The sequence below is a fragment of the Pimephales promelas genome, chromosome 11 (assembly GCF_988280905.1).
Source record: "Pimephales promelas chromosome 11, fPimPro1.hap1.1, whole genome shotgun sequence".
Lineage (NCBI taxonomy): Eukaryota > Metazoa > Chordata > Actinopteri > Cypriniformes > Leuciscidae > Pimephales > Pimephales promelas.
The window spans coordinates 32,656,104-32,675,117 of record NC_142779.1 but is presented as its reverse complement, the minus strand read 5'-3'; the positions used below and the strand labels follow the sequence as shown (position 1 = coordinate 32,675,117).

Here is a 19,014-nt window from a genome sequence, read left to right as displayed (position 1 = left end):
AGACTTACACCTGAGTGCAAAAATGGAGGCTCTAGCCCCTTCCAGAGCTGAGATATCGAAACTCAAAAATTCGGCCCGAAAAAAAAAACGACAGTGGTACCCCTTACGTTTTTTTTTTTTGGGGCGAAAAATTAAGTTTCTCCAATCTTCCCAAATTCTGATAGAGGGCCATGAGACTTAGACCTGAGTGCAAAAATGGAGGCTCTAGCCCCTTCCAGAGCTGAGATATCGAAACTCAAAAATTCGGCCCGAAAAAAAAACGACAGTGGTACCCCTTACGGTTTTTTTTTGGGCAAAAAATTAAGTTTCTCCAATCTTCCCAAATTCTGATAGAGGGCCATGAGACTTAGACCTGAGTGCAAAATTGGAGGCTCTAGCCCCTTCCAGAGCTGAGATATCGAAACTCAAAAATTCGGCCAGAAAAAAAAACGACAGTGGTACCCCTTACGGTTTTTTTTTTGGGCGAAAAATTACGTTTCTCCAATCTTCCCAAATTCTGATAGAGGGCCATGAGACTTAGACCTGAGTGCAAAAATGGAGGCTCTAGCCCCTTCCAGAGCTGAGATATCGAAACTCAAAAATTCGGCCCGAAAAAAAAACGACAGTGGTACCCCTTACGTTTTTTTTTTCGGGCGAAAAATTAAGTTTCTCCAATCTTCCCCAAACTCTGGATTCTGATAGAGGGCCATGAGACTTAGACCTGAGTGCAAAAATGGAGGCTCTAGCCCCTTCCAGAGCTGAGATATCGAAACTCAAAAATTCGGCCCGAAAAAAAAACGACAGTGTTACCCCTTACGTTTTTTTTTTTTTTGGGCGAAAAATTAAGTTTCTCCAATCTTCCCAAAACTCTGGATTCTGATAGAGGGCCATGAGACTTAGACCTGAGTGCAAAAATGGAGGCTCTAGCCCCTTCCAGAGCTGAGATATCAAAACTCAAAAATTCGGCCCGAAAAAAAAACGACAGTGGTACCCCTTACGTTTTTTTTTTGGGCTAAAAATTAAGTTTCTCCAATCTTCCCAAATTCTGATAGAGGGCCATGAGACTTAGACCTGAGTGCAAAAATGGAGGCTCTAGCCCCTTCCAGAGCTGAGATATCGAAACTCAAAAATTCGGCCCGAAAAAAAAACGACAGTGGTACCCCTTACGTTTTTTTTTTGGGCGAAAAATTAAGTTTCTCCAATCTTCCCAAATTCTGATAGAGGGCCATGAGACTTAGACCTGAGTGCAAAAATGGAGGCTCTAGCCCCTTCCAGAGCTGAGATATCGAAACTCAAAAATTCGGCCCGAAAAAAAAACGACAGTGGTACCCCTTACGTTTTTTTTTTGGGGCGAAAAATTAAGTTTCTCCAATCTTCCCAAATTCTGATAGAGGGCCATGAGACTTAGACCTGAGTGCAAAAATGGAGGCTCTAGCCCCTTCCAGAGCTGAGATATCGAAACTCAAAAATTCGGCCCGAAAAAAAACCGACAGTGGTACCCCTTACGTTTTATTTTTGGGCGAAAAATTAAGTTTCTCCAATCTTCCCAAATTCTGATAGAGGGCCATGAGACTTAGACCTGAGTGCAAAAATGGAGGCTCTAGCCTCTTCCAGAGCTGAGATATCGAAACTCAAAAATTCGGCCCGAAAAAAAAACGACAGTGGTACCCCTTACGTTTTTTTTTTTGGCGAAAAATAAAGTTTCTCCAATCTTCCCAAATGCTGATAGAGGGCCATGAGACTTAGACCTGAGTGCAAAAATGGAGGCTCTAGTCCCTTCCAGAGCTGAGATATCGAAACTCAAAAATTCGGCCCGAAAAAAAAACGACAGTGGTACCCCTTACGTTTTTTTTTTTCGGGCAAAAAATTAAGTTTCTCCAATCTTCCCCAAACTCTGGATTCTGATAGAGGGCCATGAGACTTAGACCTGAGTGCAAAAATGGAGGCTCTAGCCCCTTCCAGAGCTGAGATATCGAAACTCAAAAATTCGGCCCGAAAAAAAAACGACAGTGGTACCCCTTACGTTTTTTTTTTGGGCGAAAAATTAAGTTTCTCCAATCTTCCCAAATTCTGATAGAGGGCCATGAGACTTAGACCTGAGTGCAAAAATGGAGGCTCTAGCCCCTTCCAGAGCTGAGATATCGAAACTCAAAAATTCGGCCCGAAAAAAAAACGACAGTGGTACCCCTTACGTTTTTTTTTTGGGGCGAAAAATTAAGTTTCTCCAATCTTCCCAAATTCTGATAGAGGGCCATGAGACTTAGACCTGAGTGCAAAAATGGAGGCTCTAGCCCCTTCCAGAGCTGAGATATCGAAACTCAAAAATTCGGCCCGAAAAAAAACCGACAGTGGTACCCCTTACGTTTTATTTTTGGGCGAAAAATTAAGTTTCTCCAATCTTCCCAAATTCTGATAGAGGGCCATGAGACTTAGACCTGAGTGCAAAAATGGAGGCTCTAGCCTCTTCCAGAGCTGAGATATCGAAACTCAAAAATTCGGCCCGAAAAAAAAACGACAGTGGTACCCCTTACGTTTTTTTTTTTGGCGAAAAATTAAGTTTCTCCAATCTTCCCAAATGCTGATAGAGGGCCATGAGACTTAGACCTGAGTGCAAAAATGGAGGCTCTAGTCCCTTCCAGAGCTGAGATATCGAAACTCAAAAATTCGGCCCGAAAAAAAAACGACAGTGGTACCCCTTACGTTTTTTTTTTTCGGGCGAAAAATTAAGTTTCTCCAATCTTCCCCAAACTCTGGATTCTGATAGAGGGCCATGAGACTTAGACCTGAGTGCAAAAATGGAGGCTCTAGCCCCTTCCAGAGCTGAGATATCGAAACTCAAAAATTCGGCCCGAAAAAAAAACGACAGTGGTACCCCTTACGTTTTTTTTTTTGGGGCGAAAAATTAAGTTTCTCCAATCTTCCCAAATTCTGATAGAGGGCCATGAGACTTAGACCTGAGTGCAAAAATGGAGGCTCTAGCCCCTTCCAGAGCTGAGATATCGAAACTCAAAAATTTGAACCAAAAAAAAAAAAAACGACAGTGGTACCCCTTTCGTTTTTTTTTTTCGGGCGAGAAATTAAGTTTCTCCAATCTTCTCAAAACTCTGGATTCTGATAGAGGGCAATGAGACTTAGACCTGAGTGCAAAAATTGAGGCTCAGTCTAGACCCTTCCAGAGCTGAGATATCGAAACACAAAAATTCGACCCAAAAAAAAAAAAAAAAACGACAGTTTTTTTACCTTCCAGTTCTTTACCTTTTTTACCTTTTACCTTTTATCATACCTTCCAGAGCTGAGATATCGAAACTCAAAAATTCGAACCAAAAAAAAAAAAAAAAACGACAGTGGTACCCCTTTCGTTTTTTGTTTTTTTTTCGAGCGAAAAATTAAGTTTCTCCAATCTTCTCAAAACTCTGGATTCTGATAGAGGGCCATGAGACTTAAACTGAGTGCAAAAATGGAGGCTCTTTAGATCAAGAACTGTGTATTCTTGTCTTTCAGTTGTGTGTGTGTGTGTGTGTGTTCTGTTGCAGGAGGTTTGCGGGGGGCAGCGCGAGGTGGGCTGGTTGGGCTGACTCTTTCTGGACTCTACGCTCTCTACAGTAACAGGGACCGTCTGAAGGGAGGCTCTCCTACACACTACTAAGATACTCTACAAATCAGTCCAAAAATCGTCAAAATACCAAGCACCGATTGCTTTGCTAATGCAAAATAACTATACAGCTAAGATAAGGTTACGAAACCACACTTGGAGGCTTCATGACAATCTCATAATTCAAAATTTCATAATTTATGAAATGAGGAATGTTTGCAACTAGTTGTTTAAAAAAATGATTTAGAAACTTTTTAATTGTTTAATGAAGCAAAAGTTAAATTTAACTAGTTGATAGTGTCTGTAAGTGTAATTGACAGAGTGTGTGTGTGCGCGCGCGAGTATATAAATGGCTGAAAAACCAAATAGTGAAATAAGTCGCTTGTTTTGAATGTTTGTTTGCAATACATTCTGCAGTCTAACATGGACCAGCTGTTATTCATTTTTAAAAACAGATGACAATGTTAAGAACAAAATTAAACATTGCACTAGAACTGGATAATGATGGTGCGGTCACGTGCTATGGAAAATATGATATTTACCAGTGTGTTACGTTCAAGTGCTTTTGTTGTCGTAATGTGGTAAAAAAGATGGAGATCCAGACCTGTTATTTAGCTAAATCTATTATAGATTGCTTAAGTCATCTGCAACAGCAAGCAAATGATTTATCAAAACTCAAAAGGTAAATAATATGCTGTATATTTTCTAGATCATATATATTGTTACCATTCACGACTCTCGCGGTGCTCTCCGCCGTTTTGAAACGGTCAAAGTTTATCTCATCTCGGCAACTCGTTCATCAAAATATTCTACGAGTTGCCCAATGGAAAATACCACATGAGGGTGTGTTCATGTGCATTTTCCACGTCGGCTTTTGGCATTTACCATAATTACCACAGCACATGAATGCACCATGAGTGTTTACTAAAATCTGATAATTTATGATTGTATGTTATTACCTGAAGTGATATTTGGGCACATTGCCATATCATTCCATTAGCACTGTTAGGGGACATTATAATGTATGTGTGACTATGTAAATGTCGCTAAAAGACATTACGTTTGTGTGTTTGGCACAGATGAGTGTTTCGCTTAACTGTAGAGCTGTTGAAAAGAGGTTTGTTTGGCCTCATGTACTAATATTCTTGACATGTAAGAAAAGCATTCACATCTCTCTCGTGGTTGTATTATCAGCAGATTCTTATAAGGATGCATTGAAGATTTAGTTTCCTTTCTGTTAGCGTGACCTGGAATTTTCTGAGTCAGGAAATAGAAACATGAAATGAGTCACATTACAAAAGGAAATGTTTGTCTTTTTATTTATTTAGTTGACAGGGATCAAAGCATAAGAGATTATGCAAGCCATTTTTAGAAGAACCTACATACAAGTGTAATTCTGTAGGCCAAACACTGGCACATGCTGACAACGATTTTAGCATTGTTAATGTTTATGTACCAAGTCTTTGGTCCATTACTGAATGATAGATTGGTACATGAGACGAAATTCAACTTTTCATTTTTGCATCAGCTTTTAATTCACCAGCAGTCTTTGCTCTGTATGTGCAAAGTATAATTCTTGCTTTACATGTTTCACAGCATAGATGAAGCCTTATCAGTGGTTAATTTATGACAGACTCAATTTAAAAAGAGCTAAAGTTATAGTATGGTAAATATTTACCACAGGTTGAGCTTAAAGACCACAGCTCATGACACCAGAAACGCCCAACTACAATGAGATGGACACACATTTGATGTCAGGCACACAAGTTGAGGTTACTTACAACAACGGAAATTTTGCTATGTTTAGCTGGCATACGAGTTGTGTATGCAACAGAGGTGTATAATATAATCACTGAGAAAAATAGTAAAATTCTATATAAATATATAATCAAAGAAGAGATGGAGGAAATCCTTCTCAGCTTTTAGAGCATGCTTTCCTCTAAAATGTGCTGAGATTTAAAACATGAATTAAAAAAAAACTGTAATTGAATGATTAAAACTAATATAGATTTATTTTGTACTTAAGCTCTTCCCAAGACCTCCTCCCCCCTCCCCCTCCCCCTCCCACTATGCCCTAATGGGGGAAAAAAAAAAAAATTATTTGTTTGTAGGCACCAATCTGGTCCATTTCCTCGTGATCTTTAAATCACATTACTGATTTATAATAAACACATTGGTCTCAACTAGATCCCTGGAATTTAACTGTATTAAACCAATTTAAAAAAAGAGGCAAAAATACAGTAATTCCCCAGCATAAACACTCCCTCAAGTGATGGTGTACCACAATCTTTCAGTCTCTAGAAGATATGAGAGAGCGAACCCCTAAAGAGCAAGGAAGAACAATATTGTGCAATAATCAGCGGTTAAATGGTGCTAGAGTAAATCTCAAAAAAGACACTGGATGTTGCCTTCATATCTGAAAAGGAGACAAGAAAATGGTTTTACTTTCTCTGAAAAGCTTTACTTTAAAAAAAAGTGTTCATATTTACATCATCGCTTCTCACCTGTGTAGCGGTGTGCTGAAGCCACTTTTCTTTGTCCCCGCTGAGCTTCATACAGGAAAACAGGTCACATACTGTGGGCAGGCCAAGCCTTTCCTGGACAAAACACAGGAAAACATGCATGTATATCACCAAATTATACGTTCTGCTTTTAGAGTGACATTCTTAAAGACTGATAGTATGGATGGAACTTGCAAGATGGTTCTTTAAAGGAATAGTTCACGGAAAAATTTTAATTCCTTCATCAGTTCATGTTTTCCTACAGAAGAGGATTAGGGCCAAGCAATAATACAAAAATAAAAACCATCTTGAGTTTAAAGTCATTATAATGCGAGATTAAACTCGTTAAATTTCGAGAAAAAATTATCTTTTCGAAAATACAATCTTGAGAATAAACTCATTAAATATCAAGAATAAAGTCATTGTGTTTCGAGATAGAACTCGTTAAATTTTGAGAAAAAAGTCGAAATACAATCTTGAGAATAAACTCATTAAATATCGAAAACAAAGTCGTGTTTCGAGATAGAACTCGTTAAATTTCAGAAAAAAGTCAAAATACAATCTTGAGAATAAACTCATTAAATATAGAAAAAGTCGTTGTGTTTCAAGATAGAACTCGTTAAATTTTGAGAAAAAAGTCGAAATACAATCTTGAGAATAAACTCATTAAATATAGAAAAAATCGTTGTGTTTCGAGATAGAACTCGTTAAATTTTGAGAAAAAAGTCGAAATACAATCTTGAGAATAAACTCATTATATAGAAAAAATCGTTGTGTTTCGAGATAGAACTCATTAAATTGAGAAAAAAGTCAAAATACAATCTTGAGAATAAACTCATTAAATATCGAGAATAAAGTCGTTGTGTTTCGAGAAAAAAATCGTTAAATATACAATCGAGAATAAACTCATTAAATATTGAAAATAAAGTTGTTATTTCGAGAAAAAAAGTCGAAATACATAGAGAATGAAGTCGTTAAATTTAGAGAATAAATTTGCTGTGTTTCGTGATATTTAATGAGTTTTTTCATAAGATTGTACTTCGACTTTTTTTCTCAAAATTTAACGAGTTTAATCTGGCATTATAATGACTTTAATCTCGAGATGGTTTTATTTTTTCATTATTGCTTGGCCCTAATCCTCTTCCGTATGTTCCAAACCTGTAATACTTTAATTCATCTTTAAATTAAAAACTAAAGATATTTTTAATGCAACCCCATGATTTCCGAGTTCATAGAAAGTAATCCAATCGGACGTCAAGCAACCGTGCTGAGCTTTCATCTACCACATTCGACGTGCTCTTTTTGTATGCGTTAATGCTTGTGCGAATCAAATCCTAAATTAAATCCGTTTATCAAAAAAAGTGATCGTGTCTCTTCAGAAGTCTTGATTCTACTCGATTCATATGGACTACTTTTACAATTTCTTTGTAGCATCAAAGTTTTTATTGCGTAGACTTTCAGAAATCTCGCACTTTCATTACAAATTTGTGTTTCGAAGATCAACAAGTATTGCGGTTTTAGAATGAAATGAGGGTGAGAAAGCATCAATTTTTATTTTTGCGTGAACCAACCCTTTAATACGTTTGTGTTGTACTTTTTATTTGGGTGTTGTCACTGTAAAGCTGCTTTAAAACAATCAGCGCAATATAAATAAAGGTGCACAGATATCAGCCTCACCTGTGCACTGGCCCGCTTTCGTAGAAGCCATTTATCCTCCTCGAGGTCTTTTGTGTTCTCGCTCTCTGGCTTGTTTGGTGTCTCAGCGGTACAGCTAATGGACTTCATCGCTGGCAGAAGCCAGTTCTCCGACTGCAAAGGCTTCTGGACGAAGCTCTCAGAGTCTGAGGATTTGATGTGCGGGGTCACCCAGGCAGAGAGGGTCGACAGGGCCGGGGATTTGGGACTGTTGCTCGGGTGTAGCCAGGCCTCTAGGATGGCCTGAACTTTCTGCTCCTGCTCCTGTTGGTGGCTGGCGGCTTTGTTTGAGGCGTTCTTACTGACGGGAACCCCGTTCTTATCCCGACCCTCTTTCTTGAGGAGCCAAGCACTGAGAGCCTCTTTTCCACAGTTTTCATCACAGACACATTGAGCGTAGCTGGCACAGGTTTCGTTGGCTTTGCAGGTGGTCTCGAGAGGGATGGTCTTGTGAAGCCACATCTCGATGGGATCGGGGTTGGGGTTGGGAGTGCTGGCAGTGGATGAAGGCGGAGTCTTTAGGCACTTGAGCTTTCCGAGGTTCTCGATTTCCACGGCCGTGGTGCGTGTGGGACAGCAAGAGCCGCAGTCAGACTTTGGTAGCCAATCGCTGTAGGAGAAGCTCTCGTAGAAGGGTTTGATGATCAGATTGAAGCGGTCAGCATCTGATACTTGGCTGGTCTTCTCTTGCTTGATTGGGCTCGGACTGGCAAGCCAATTGCTGAGTTCTTCCTCCTCAAAGGTGTCGTCCACGTTCTCCGGCTGGTCTTCCGGTTCCACCTCGTCCAGATTTAAGTCGCTTTCCTCAATCATCTCGATCGAGAAGGTTGAGCTGCCGCTGCTGGTTCGCTCACGAATAGGCAATGTCTCCTTTATCAGCCACGACTCTAGGTCATGAAGCTGACCCCAGGCTTTTTGGAAGTCAAAGGCAGGTAGTTGTTGCTCTTCCTGATGGAAGTAAAATAAAAAAAATCCTTAGTTTGCGTTGCTCGTCACCCATGAACAAATAAAGGCTTTATATATATATATATATATCACAAGTCTCAGCTTACCTGAGACTCCTTGGAAACAAGCAGCCAGTCCTGGGGGTTTGAGCTAAAGTGGTCTCTTACAGGAGTGATGCTCACTGCACGGTTCCCTAGAAGCCACTCAGCCAGAGGTGTGGCCTGTTCATGATCTAATTTCTAAGTAAACAAGACAGGTATTTAACATTGTATGTACATATGAGCAGAAAGTTAGATTAAATAAGTATGATAACTAAAACAAACCTGTTTCTTGAAAGAAACTGGGCAGTCCTGAAGAAGCCACGGTCTCTCAAAAGAGCACGAGGTCTCCACCTGCTGCAGCAGAGAAGAGTTATGAATGCAGGTGCTTTGTGGAAGGGTGCACAAGTCTATTTATGGCAATGGTATGAGCACATACACTGTGATGCTGTCAACAGTAAGTGAACTTTCAATCATATGTGAATAACGAGACCATATGTTCTATTAGAAAATGTTCACTTGAGTCTCACATCGTAGAAGCTTTAGGCTGTCTACACTGAACTGTATTTAAATAAAATAATAATGTGTAGATAAATATTTCTGTTTCTCACTAAGTATTACATTGGTGCATATGAATGAAAGTGATATGAAAAAAAGCGATATTGGGGTTCTGAATTTCTTGCCAATCAATTGATATCAACTACAAGCCTTTGTGTCCAAAATGTGCATATCAGCAATTCCACAAACCTGGGTGGCGATGGTCCCAAAGGATGTGATAGCCTGGCGCAAGGTGCGTGCATCTGCTTGGAAACTCATCTCTGGGGTTTCTTCAGGAGTCAGATTGAGTGAAGATAACCTGAAACAACAAAAGCATTCCTCAGAGATTCACATTGATTGTGAGAGATATAATCCACTACAGCGTCTCTGTTGACATGTAGTTGTAGTATTTGAGTTTATTGCCATATCAGCATCACTGGCTATTACATGGCAGAAACATATAATATTGTGTTGTTACATGTTTAATAAGTAAAACATAATTTAAAAAAAGTTATACAAACAAAAACAAGAAAAAATAAATCCATAAAAGATTCGAGCTTGACATGTAAACAGCATTTTATCACACTATAGCAGATTTACAACGATCGGTGTCTTACTTCTCCAAGCAGTTGGTGAGCTGGGTAGCGAGATTGTTACTACTGGAATACTCCAGCTGATGAATGAGGATGTCAAACTGGCCTTTGAGCTGTGAGAAACCATGAGAGAACAAATGTCATTTCAGCTTTGAAGTAATTCAACTAGAGCAGAACGGCTTCATTTCTCCTTTTTTAGATTTTAGATTAGAGTTTCAGTATCCAAAGTCAATATTTAGATTTAATTTCTCAGAAATGTCTCGTAATAGAGATGTCAAAAACTACCTTTAGTTCAGTACCAAGTCAATACTAAAATAAAAAAAACAAAAAAACTATACCAGACTGACAGATGGCTGCCTGCACAAATGATCAAACTACACACGTTTGCATATAGAGAACGTGGCCCTCAATCGGGTCATGGGGTCTATACGACCCCAATCGACTTTTACTTAATGAAAAAAAAAGGTTCCCTTCACCACAGTGGAATAAGATTTTGCGACTTTTGTATGTAAAAAAAAATGTTTACACTTCTGGTCTTCAGAGTCAATATGACCCCAAATTTAAATGAATGGGAAATGTGAAAAAAACTAAATATATTTTCTTCATGTGTCAAAAAAAAAAAAAAAAAAATCTGGCATAAATCTGAAATTTTTTACACAGAAATGAAGGCCTAGTACTAGAGCATAAATGCAACGTATCATAAAAAAAATAATATTTCATATGCAAGCTAATGGTGTAGCTGAAGAATTGTGTGGTATATGGATACAAAAGTACTTTATATCTCCAAAAACACAGCATTAATGAACAGATGAGACGTAACCAAAAAAAAATGATATATTATTTGTATGACTAAAAATGTATATTTTTTGTACAATTACTCAATCAATTGTTGGGGTCGTATAGACCCCGAAGGCCAGAAGTGTAAACAGAAAACAAAGGTCAATTTTGAAGGTTAAGAGTTTTCTGTTAAAACGGTGTCATGTTAACAAGTTATTAGCCAATGATCGTTGCGATGGAAGTGAATCAATAAAAACTACCTTTAGGAAAATAACTTTATTCTACAGCTGCCATAAGGCCATCTTTGTTACTTTATTATCACTGTAAAGCCGCTTTGGAACAATGTACATTGCGAAAAGCGCTCCATAAATGAAGATGACTTGACATGTGACACTCACCAAATGAAGCTGCTGTAGCTGCTGATGTAAAGTCTCTGCTTTGAGCTGCTCCACCAGATCGATCTGCTCCAGCAGCCAGACCTCACGAGAGCGCAGGATCTCCAGATGTCTGCTGATACAGCTGTGCAGCTGAGACTTCACCTGCGAGGAACCAGACACGTGTGTAAATGCAAGCGGGTGCGAGTCTTCACGTGTCTGCCTTTGAAAGTGCAGCTTTTAAAACTCGACCCCACCTCCTAAACGCCTGCAATGACCTGAGGTCTACAGTAATACAAACAAGATCTCCTTATTCACTCAAAACAGAGAAACAGTATTATATTATACTCTGTTTTGAGAGATTACAATGAGGTTTCTCAACAGAGCTTAAGTGAATGAGCATAATCCTACAAACTATTTTTGAGACAATTTCTCAACTGTTAATACTTCTGAACTTGTTTAGCTGTGGTCTCCTTTTAGACTACCTGCATCGAAATAGTAATTATTAACTCTGTCTGAGGTGACCAATTATTATGTCATATGCATGGATGTTTTCTTATGTGTACAAGAAAATAATAGCTTATTGTGCACTGAGCTTAAAGCACATTATAAAGCCACAATGTTCAGAAAAGTCAGAGTTCACACCCACTCCTGGGACACTGAGCCTTTAATAACACAAACATGAGTTAAGTGTATAAATAAAAGATACTTTATCTGTTATTCTACATGACGACACTATAAGCACAGGTGTCTCTCACCTCTCTGGAGTTGCTCTTGAGCTGAACGTCAGCTTTGATGACCCCAGCGATGGCCTCCTCCAGCTGGGCCCGGGCCTGAACACACTGCCTGAGGGCAGCCGTCTCTCTCTGCCCCACGGCTGACATGCTGCGCACAAGACAAACACGCCACATCACATAAATGACACTGGTTAAAAAACTGGTTAAAGGGACAGTTCAACCAAAAAATGAAATTGGTATTTTCATGCTGAGGAAAAAAAAATATATTTTTAAAATCTAAAACTACATTTGGTGGAAAAATCTTCAGAAATGTCATTTTGTAAAATGTCAACCAAACACTGATGGAAAAAAAAAATGTATTATTTAAAAAAAAAAATATCTTCTGAATTTCACAGAATAAAGCCTAGTCAGACAAAATAATTACCCTTTTTGGGTGAACTATGCCTTTTATCTGACCTGACCACAAGGTAAAATATTGCTTAACAGCATTCCAGTCTTTACACTTTAATTTGTCAAGATTTTAAGATTGTATATGGTGCCAATATTTGTGACCTTTAGCTTTTAACAACAACAACAAAAAGTTCCATATTGATTTACTTAGAAACACTGACAATCAGTCTGATGAACCTCATTTCATTCAATATCCATTCTTTTGTGCAGGTTTCATTTGCTATAAAAAAAAGTTTTATATACACTACAAATCAAAAGTTTGACTGGTTTTCTTTCTCATGACATTAAAAACCTTTTGAGCCTGAGGCATGTGCTTAAAGGGGTGGTATAAAATAAATAAATCTCTGATGTCCCCAGAGTGTGTGTGTTAAGTTTTAGCTCAAAATACAGCACAGATATTTTTATCTAGCATGTTAAAATGTCACTTTTTAAGGGTGAGCAAAAACACATCTTTTTGTTGCCGGTCCCTTTAAATACAAATTAGCAGCAGCTATATATATATATATAAATATTTATATATATATATATAAAATCAGCAGCTATATATATATATATTCTTCTTTAAGAAAATGTTCATAATACATGATTTCAATTAATTAGACATGCTTTTTGATTGCTAAAAAATTACATGGCCGCTCCACAACACCAGCAGGTTTTGTGATGTCACTAAGCCGGGAGGAAGCTCGTGTAGTCCCTACAGCCATTTGTTGTAGTCCTTAAAAAGCAATTTCTTTAAAAAATATCTCTCTTTTTTTTTTACTTTGAGCACACTAACTACTAAATTTACAAAAGTGACATTTTTATATTTCACGAGAACAATACATCTTGATAAAGCTATTTTTATTTTATTTTACTATACAAACAGTAGGACAAACACAATAGAGCAGAGATAGAAAATAAACTAAAACTGTATAACTAAAACACTGAATAGTTTTCACTGTAGGAATCAAATTTAAATGCGCTTCAGGTATGCGTCAGTCGTTGAGCAGCAACAGTACTTTTATTGGTGTATATATGAAGAGTTCAGATGCAAAAGCCTCTAAATGCCATTTGAAATTTTCTTCTAATGACCATTTTTATCAAACTTGTATATTTAAGTTCAGTAATTTCACTTAAATGGCAATTAATAGGTAATCTTCATTGCCATTTAAGTGAAATGAAATTACTAAACTTAAATATACAAGCTTGATAAAAATGATCATTTTAGAAGAAAATTTCAAATGGCAATAGAGGCTTTTGCATCTGAACTCTTCATATATATATATATATATATATATATATATACACCATGTGAAATAAACAAGACAGATCTCTAAAGATAACCCTTTTAAACCATGGTCACGATATGTATCATCATATGGCCCAGCCCTATTAAAAACCCATATCAGTCGCATTCAGCTGTGGCCTTTTTCCAGTGAACTAAAAGCCTCCGTCACATCCTGCAAATATCGATGTGTCAAGAGGAATGATAAACGCCTGCCAAAATTAGAGCAACACGTGAGGTCTCAAATAATATTCAGCTGACAGTGTCTTTTAAGGGCAAATTCGTGCAAAAGAAACAGACTAAACATGTATCAGCGGAGGGGCACAGTTTATACACCCATGACAATAACAGGAAGAGCTGTTTAGTGTAGCTCTCCAGACGCATTTCTTAGATCAGACTATTATTTTAATCTAAACAGTATAAACATTTTATGTAATAAATTATGCCAATAACAGAAGTCAGAAAACAAACAAAACAGCAACATCTGCACAGCATGAAGTGGTCAGGACAAAAGCCCAGTGTCCACAGATCTAGAGCTTTCCATCCTGACAGCATGCTGGATTAGAAACCAGAGGAAAAGGGAAACAAGACCATATTTGGACATCTTAATTAATATCTTAATTAAAACAACTTCAAAAGCTTTAACTAATGCACTTTTGCAGGATCTTACATTTCATACAGACAATACAACACAATTTCAATTTCAATACAACACAATAACGTGCCCTTATACGAGTACTTCTGGCACTACCAGAGTGTATTCAGTGTTAGCAGAGGATGGAAATATCATGCTACTGAAATTAGCATATTCACGTGCAGTTCCATATTAAAAAAGGAATACCATGGTACAATCACAACACGTCAAAAAGTCAAAGTAATACGACGGTACTTTATTTTTGGCTAGTGTAACTAATAATTAACCATTCGGATACTTTATAAATTGACCTTTTAAGATTACTAATAGTAATGTTATCATGAACGGCGTTCACGAGAAGTGCTTTCGTTTACTATCTGAAAATAGATGCATTTAAAACGTCATGTCAAAGTACCCAATCGGTTCATACCTCTTCTTGTCAATCAAGCGATATACAACGGACGTCATTTTGATCCAAATGTGTAGTTTAGTTTGCGAATTGTCAATTGATGAAAGTCTAATTGTTCTCACGGTTTATCTAACAGAGCCCCTTTCCTCGGCCCACTGCAACGTCAGCGCACACGTCATCATCAGCGCTGCCTCCACACGAGCCGGCTGATTCTGCACGTACACGGGGCCAACTCGCGGGGGCGCGCGACTGACGGCAGAAACGACCCCAAAAAACACACAAAGAGCACAATTCTAGAAAATAAAAATAAAAACATGGTGCAACTTCTGTCTTAAGAGGAACCAAAAAGTTTAAGGAGGATCTGATACTTCCGTTATAAGGATTAAATGCTGACATGTCTTTTGTTGTTGCTGATATCAGACCTTACAAAGACTTTGCACTTCATCTAAGAGTTAACTGATAAACAAACTTCACTGGTATCACAGAAAACTAAATGACAATAATAATAGGTATAATTAATAAACTACTTGTTATCTTATGTGTATCTGTTTTTAACTAGAGATTATGTAATCTTGAAAATGACATTGATATCTAGTGCTCTCACCTCTCAGTATACAAATACAGCATGAGTGTCAGTCCAAATGAAGATAAACAAAGCAACATCTGTATGCCACCAAATAAAAACAATCAACCCAAAAGTGAAGCAACTTTGCAAGTTTCCTAACCGAATGTGGTAACATTATTTTTTAAATTTCTAATTATTTGCGTCACATGTTGTATGCATTTATAATAGCAATAACATGCAAGGGACCCTAAATCCAAACCAAATCCAATACTAAATACAAGTAGTTAATTTATATAAGGTACCTAAATGTATAATTACACTGCAACAAGAACACCTTAAAACAAAGTGTGACCCCAAATTCTTCATGCTGCTCAAATTACATAATCCCATGTAAAGTTAATTGTTATGGTTCATTTATTGCACTTTAACCAGACTCCATTTGCAATTACGAAATTCAAATGCTCGATAGATAATATTACGCAACGTTTGAGTCCAGTCCAGACCAAGTGTACACTTTACCAAGACATGTAAAATTACTTAAAAGAGCAAAATAAAACAACGATTGAACAGCTGAAGCGGACGCTGCAAATATACCCCAAGACCGTCCGTCTGCAGCCCCTTAACAAGTCACAATATATCAAGGAGGACATAGGCCACTGAACTCAATCCGTAATTCGTATAAATATACATTTTATACTACGTAATTAAAACGAGTATCATGTTACATATACACTTGCAAAGATCTTAAACACATCACCAAAACGCAAAAGAAGAAAGTGTGATTGGTTACAAAACATGGTGAGCTCGTACCCCCCTCTTTAACCCAGATTAACATTCCGACGTCGTTTTAGCTAACAGTTAAAACTATTTTTTAAAACAAAACACGTTATAACATACCTGCACTACCTGGTACCCTTTTATGGAAATGAAAGGTTATTAATATAACAAAGCCTTCGGGAGAAAGCAGCGCCGCGTCCTCTCATGCGTTTGGCAATCAGCAAAGCTAATGTCAAACATGTTCGTGTAATGACGCGAGAGACCGTGACCTCGCGATATTACGATCGCGTTCTCAAATGTGATGCTGTCATCTAGTGGCCATTGAAAGACATTTAGATTAAATCGATGGAACTAAATTTCAGACATTTTAATACATAGCTTACACTTTGAGTACACGGGGTACAGTTGCCCCTCAGAAAATTCATAATTGAACATTTACTAATCATTTTTAACTATATAGACCATTTTGCAAGATGTAAACAACACTGGTCAAGAATTACTTCCTGTTTCAGTTTGTAACTGTTTTCTTTATTTCACATGTAAAGAAAACTTCTTAAAGATGTTTCTTTAACTTTTTGATTCAGTTTTGTATGTTCTGTTGGTTGTATTTTATCCCAGCTTGTAGTGTTAAAAAACAGTAAAATGGTCTGTATTGGATGAACTGAAATATTCTAATGTAGTACGATCAGTGGATTTATTTGTACTAAAATATCATACATTACAACGTCGATTATGTCGTACTTGTGGCATGCATGAATTGACGTTTAAGTAAAAAGCAAAACAAAATAAAGTAACACAGTGCCACATAAGTCGTTTTATTTCTGTTTTTGTTTCTTTTTATATTAACTAAATTAGTGCCTTTTTTCTTTTATAAATTGTTTACAGTTTTGTTTAGCTTAATCCCATTTCTTCACAAGAATGTGATATAGTAAAATAAATAAAAAATATTTTTGGAATCAATGGTCTCTTGTGTAAAAATAATGATGATGATAATAATATGGTTTAATTTGTTTTAATTTTGTCGCAGCCCTCTGTACTTTCTGTTCAGAGAAACCTGAAACTACTTTACATTTATTTTGGAACTGCTCTCTCAGCAACATTTTGGTGTGATATCTGTGTGTAATTTTATCAAATTTAATGTGAATCATAATTTTGAATTTACATATAGAAATGTAATTTCTCATTTTCATGAATGTGAAAAGAAAAGTTATATTTATTTTATAAACCTTATGTTCCTGTTAGCTAAATTTCACATTCATAAATGTACATTTTCTAAATCCAATCCTCTTTTATTAATGTTTAAACTTGAAATGAAAATGTATTTTGAATCTATTGAGTTCTCTAAAAACTTAAAAGCTATAAGAACAGTGGCTGTGTTTAAGGACTTGGCACTTGATGTGGATTGAAAGACTGAAAGAACTTAATATGGCCTGAAGGACACTGGAGTATTGTTGTATTATGTTATGACAATGACAATAATTGTTAATGGTCTTGTGTTTTGTTTTTGTTGTGGTTTTCTTCCACAAGCATTTAGCCTCTTTATACTACACATGTGTTTTCTTTCTCAACAGTTCAACTGACTATAATGACCTGACCTGACCTGTCCTTACATCATAAGAAGAATGGCATATACGCTAATGTTAGTCTTTCTGTTTTTTCCAAGGTTTACTGTAGTCACCCGGATCCGGGCTGTATCCAGATCAGATGGTGGACCTGCGCCTAGACATGACCACAACGTGTGATGTAGTCAGCCGGATCCGGGCCGTATCCAGATGGACCTGCTCCTCACTGAAAAAATGATTGATGGTTTAACTTAAAAAAGTAAGTAACCTGGTTGCCTTAAAATTTTAAGTTCATTGAACTGGAAAAAGTGAGTTAATACAATGAAGGAGATTAATTTAACCATCAGAAACTCAAAATTATATGTTATCTGAACTAAATAAATTATTTAAGTTGATTTGACAAAAGAAAAAATGTTGTGATTACTACACTGTAAAAAAATATTGTTGGTTTAACTTAAAAAAGTAAGTAACCTGGGTTGCTTTAAAATTTTAAGTTGATTGAACTGGAAAAAGTGAGTTAATACAATGAAGGAGATTCATTTAACCATCAGAAACTCAAAATAATAAGTTATCTCAACTAAATAAATTATTATAAAGTTGATTTGACAAAAGAAAATATGTTGTCATAACAAATCTTGAAAATATTTTTTACAGTGGGGCACGACCACAACGCATGATGTAGTCAGCCACATCTGGCCCATATCCGGATCAGATGGTGGACCTGTGCCAAGACACGACCACAATGCATGATGTTGTCCATCATCTGGATACGGCCCGGATCCGGCGGACTACATCATGCGTTGTGGTCATGCAGAGTCAGTCTCTGTTTTTAAATTTAAAATGAAAGATTCAGGTAAATATTTAAACTTGAAGGAACAGCTACCCAAAAACAAATTCAATCATCTAAAAAATTATATAATATCATCATTTATTCACCCTCAGGTTAGGTATTGGGCTATTTAAAAAAAATAAAATGATGTGACCCCTTTAAACAAAATGCTTTCAATGAATAGAAAATAATAACTGCTTTTAAACAGTCCTGATCTATGAAAAAACTTTGAAGTGAAAATGCAAGGGCCTATTTGTAAAGTTCAAGGAAGACAATAAAGGTTTATTAGATAAATATTACAAGGATAATAGTCAAGGTGCGATACATAACAATACCGGAACAAGAACTGAACTCAAGGAACTTAAAATACACAAAGATAATTAGCTAAAAGTAGAACAGCTGTGACGATATGTCCATGGTGACTGAAGAGAAACAAACTGAACACGGTGACACTGTTGTGTTTCCTGAAATAAACTGTTTAAAATCTCAATCTACATGGTTGATAAGACTAGAGCCAGCATATGGACAATAACAATAAAATTAGATGCATGACACCCCTATTCATGGATATTTAGGTGAAAGAAGCTATTCTTGTATTAATAGAAAGATTTAGGTAAATCTTAAAACTTATAGAAACTTAGTTACCTAAAACAAATTCTATTACCTCTAATTTTAATTCTAAATTACTTCTAATTCCTCATGTCGGTCCAAACAAACACAGCTATTTTTACAGTGGAACACAAAAGGACAATTTTA

General features: G+C 36.8%; 2 protein-coding genes across 5 annotated transcripts in view; one reads left to right on the top strand and one right to left on the bottom strand.

Annotated features, from left to right (window-relative positions):
* timm23b (translocase of inner mitochondrial membrane 23 homolog b (yeast)) overlaps nt 1–4,745 on the top strand; it is a 92,992-nt gene extending 88,247 nt beyond the window's left edge. Inside the window, exon 7 of the mRNA XM_089117314.1 lies at nt 3,513–4,745. Coding sequence (XP_088973440.1) covers nt 3,513–3,625 — 113 coding nt within the window. The 3' untranslated portion in view covers nt 3,626–4,745. The remainder of the gene's footprint in view (nt 1–3,512) is intronic.
* Nucleotides 4,746–4,874: 129 nt separating this feature from the next.
* Nucleotides 4,875–16,166, bottom strand: ncoa4 (nuclear receptor coactivator 4). Of its 4 annotated transcripts, none has more exons than XM_039663578.2 (10): nt 15,988–16,166; nt 11,790–11,916; nt 11,056–11,196; nt 9,905–9,993; nt 9,498–9,606; nt 9,036–9,107; nt 8,820–8,951; nt 7,750–8,715; nt 6,076–6,168; nt 4,875–5,987 (listed from the first exon to the last, which is right to left on the bottom strand). In XM_039663578.2, exons 2-10 carry the CDS (start codon nt 11,913–11,915, stop codon nt 5,982–5,984), a joined length of 1,734 nt encoding a protein of 577 aa, XP_039519512.2. In that variant the 5' UTR covers nt 11,916; nt 15,988–16,166; the 3' UTR covers nt 4,875–5,981. The 4 variants fall into 4 exon arrangements, with proteins under 4 accessions (XP_039519512.2, XP_039519513.2, XP_039519509.2 ...); XM_039663579.2 differs by having other exon boundaries at nt 9,036–9,104; nt 15,988–16,142; XM_039663575.2 differs by lacking the exon at nt 15,988–16,166 and adding an exon at nt 14,547–14,706.
* Nucleotides 16,167–19,014: the final 2,848 nt, after the last annotated feature.

Bases quoted from the DNA above. Each gene is read 5' to 3' on its own strand.
- ncoa4 (XM_039663575.2), bottom strand. From the start codon at position 14,584: ATGACGTCCGTTGTATATCGCTTGATTGACAAGAAGAG. The intron at 9,994-11,055 runs GTGAGTGTCACA...GGTTTCTCACAG, and splicing joins AGCTACAGCAGCTTCATTTG to CTCAAAGGCCAGTTTGACAT. The intron at 9,607-9,904 runs GTAAGACACCGA...TTGTTGTTTCAG, and splicing joins CTCACCAACTGCTTGGAGAA to GTTATCTTCACTCAATCTGA.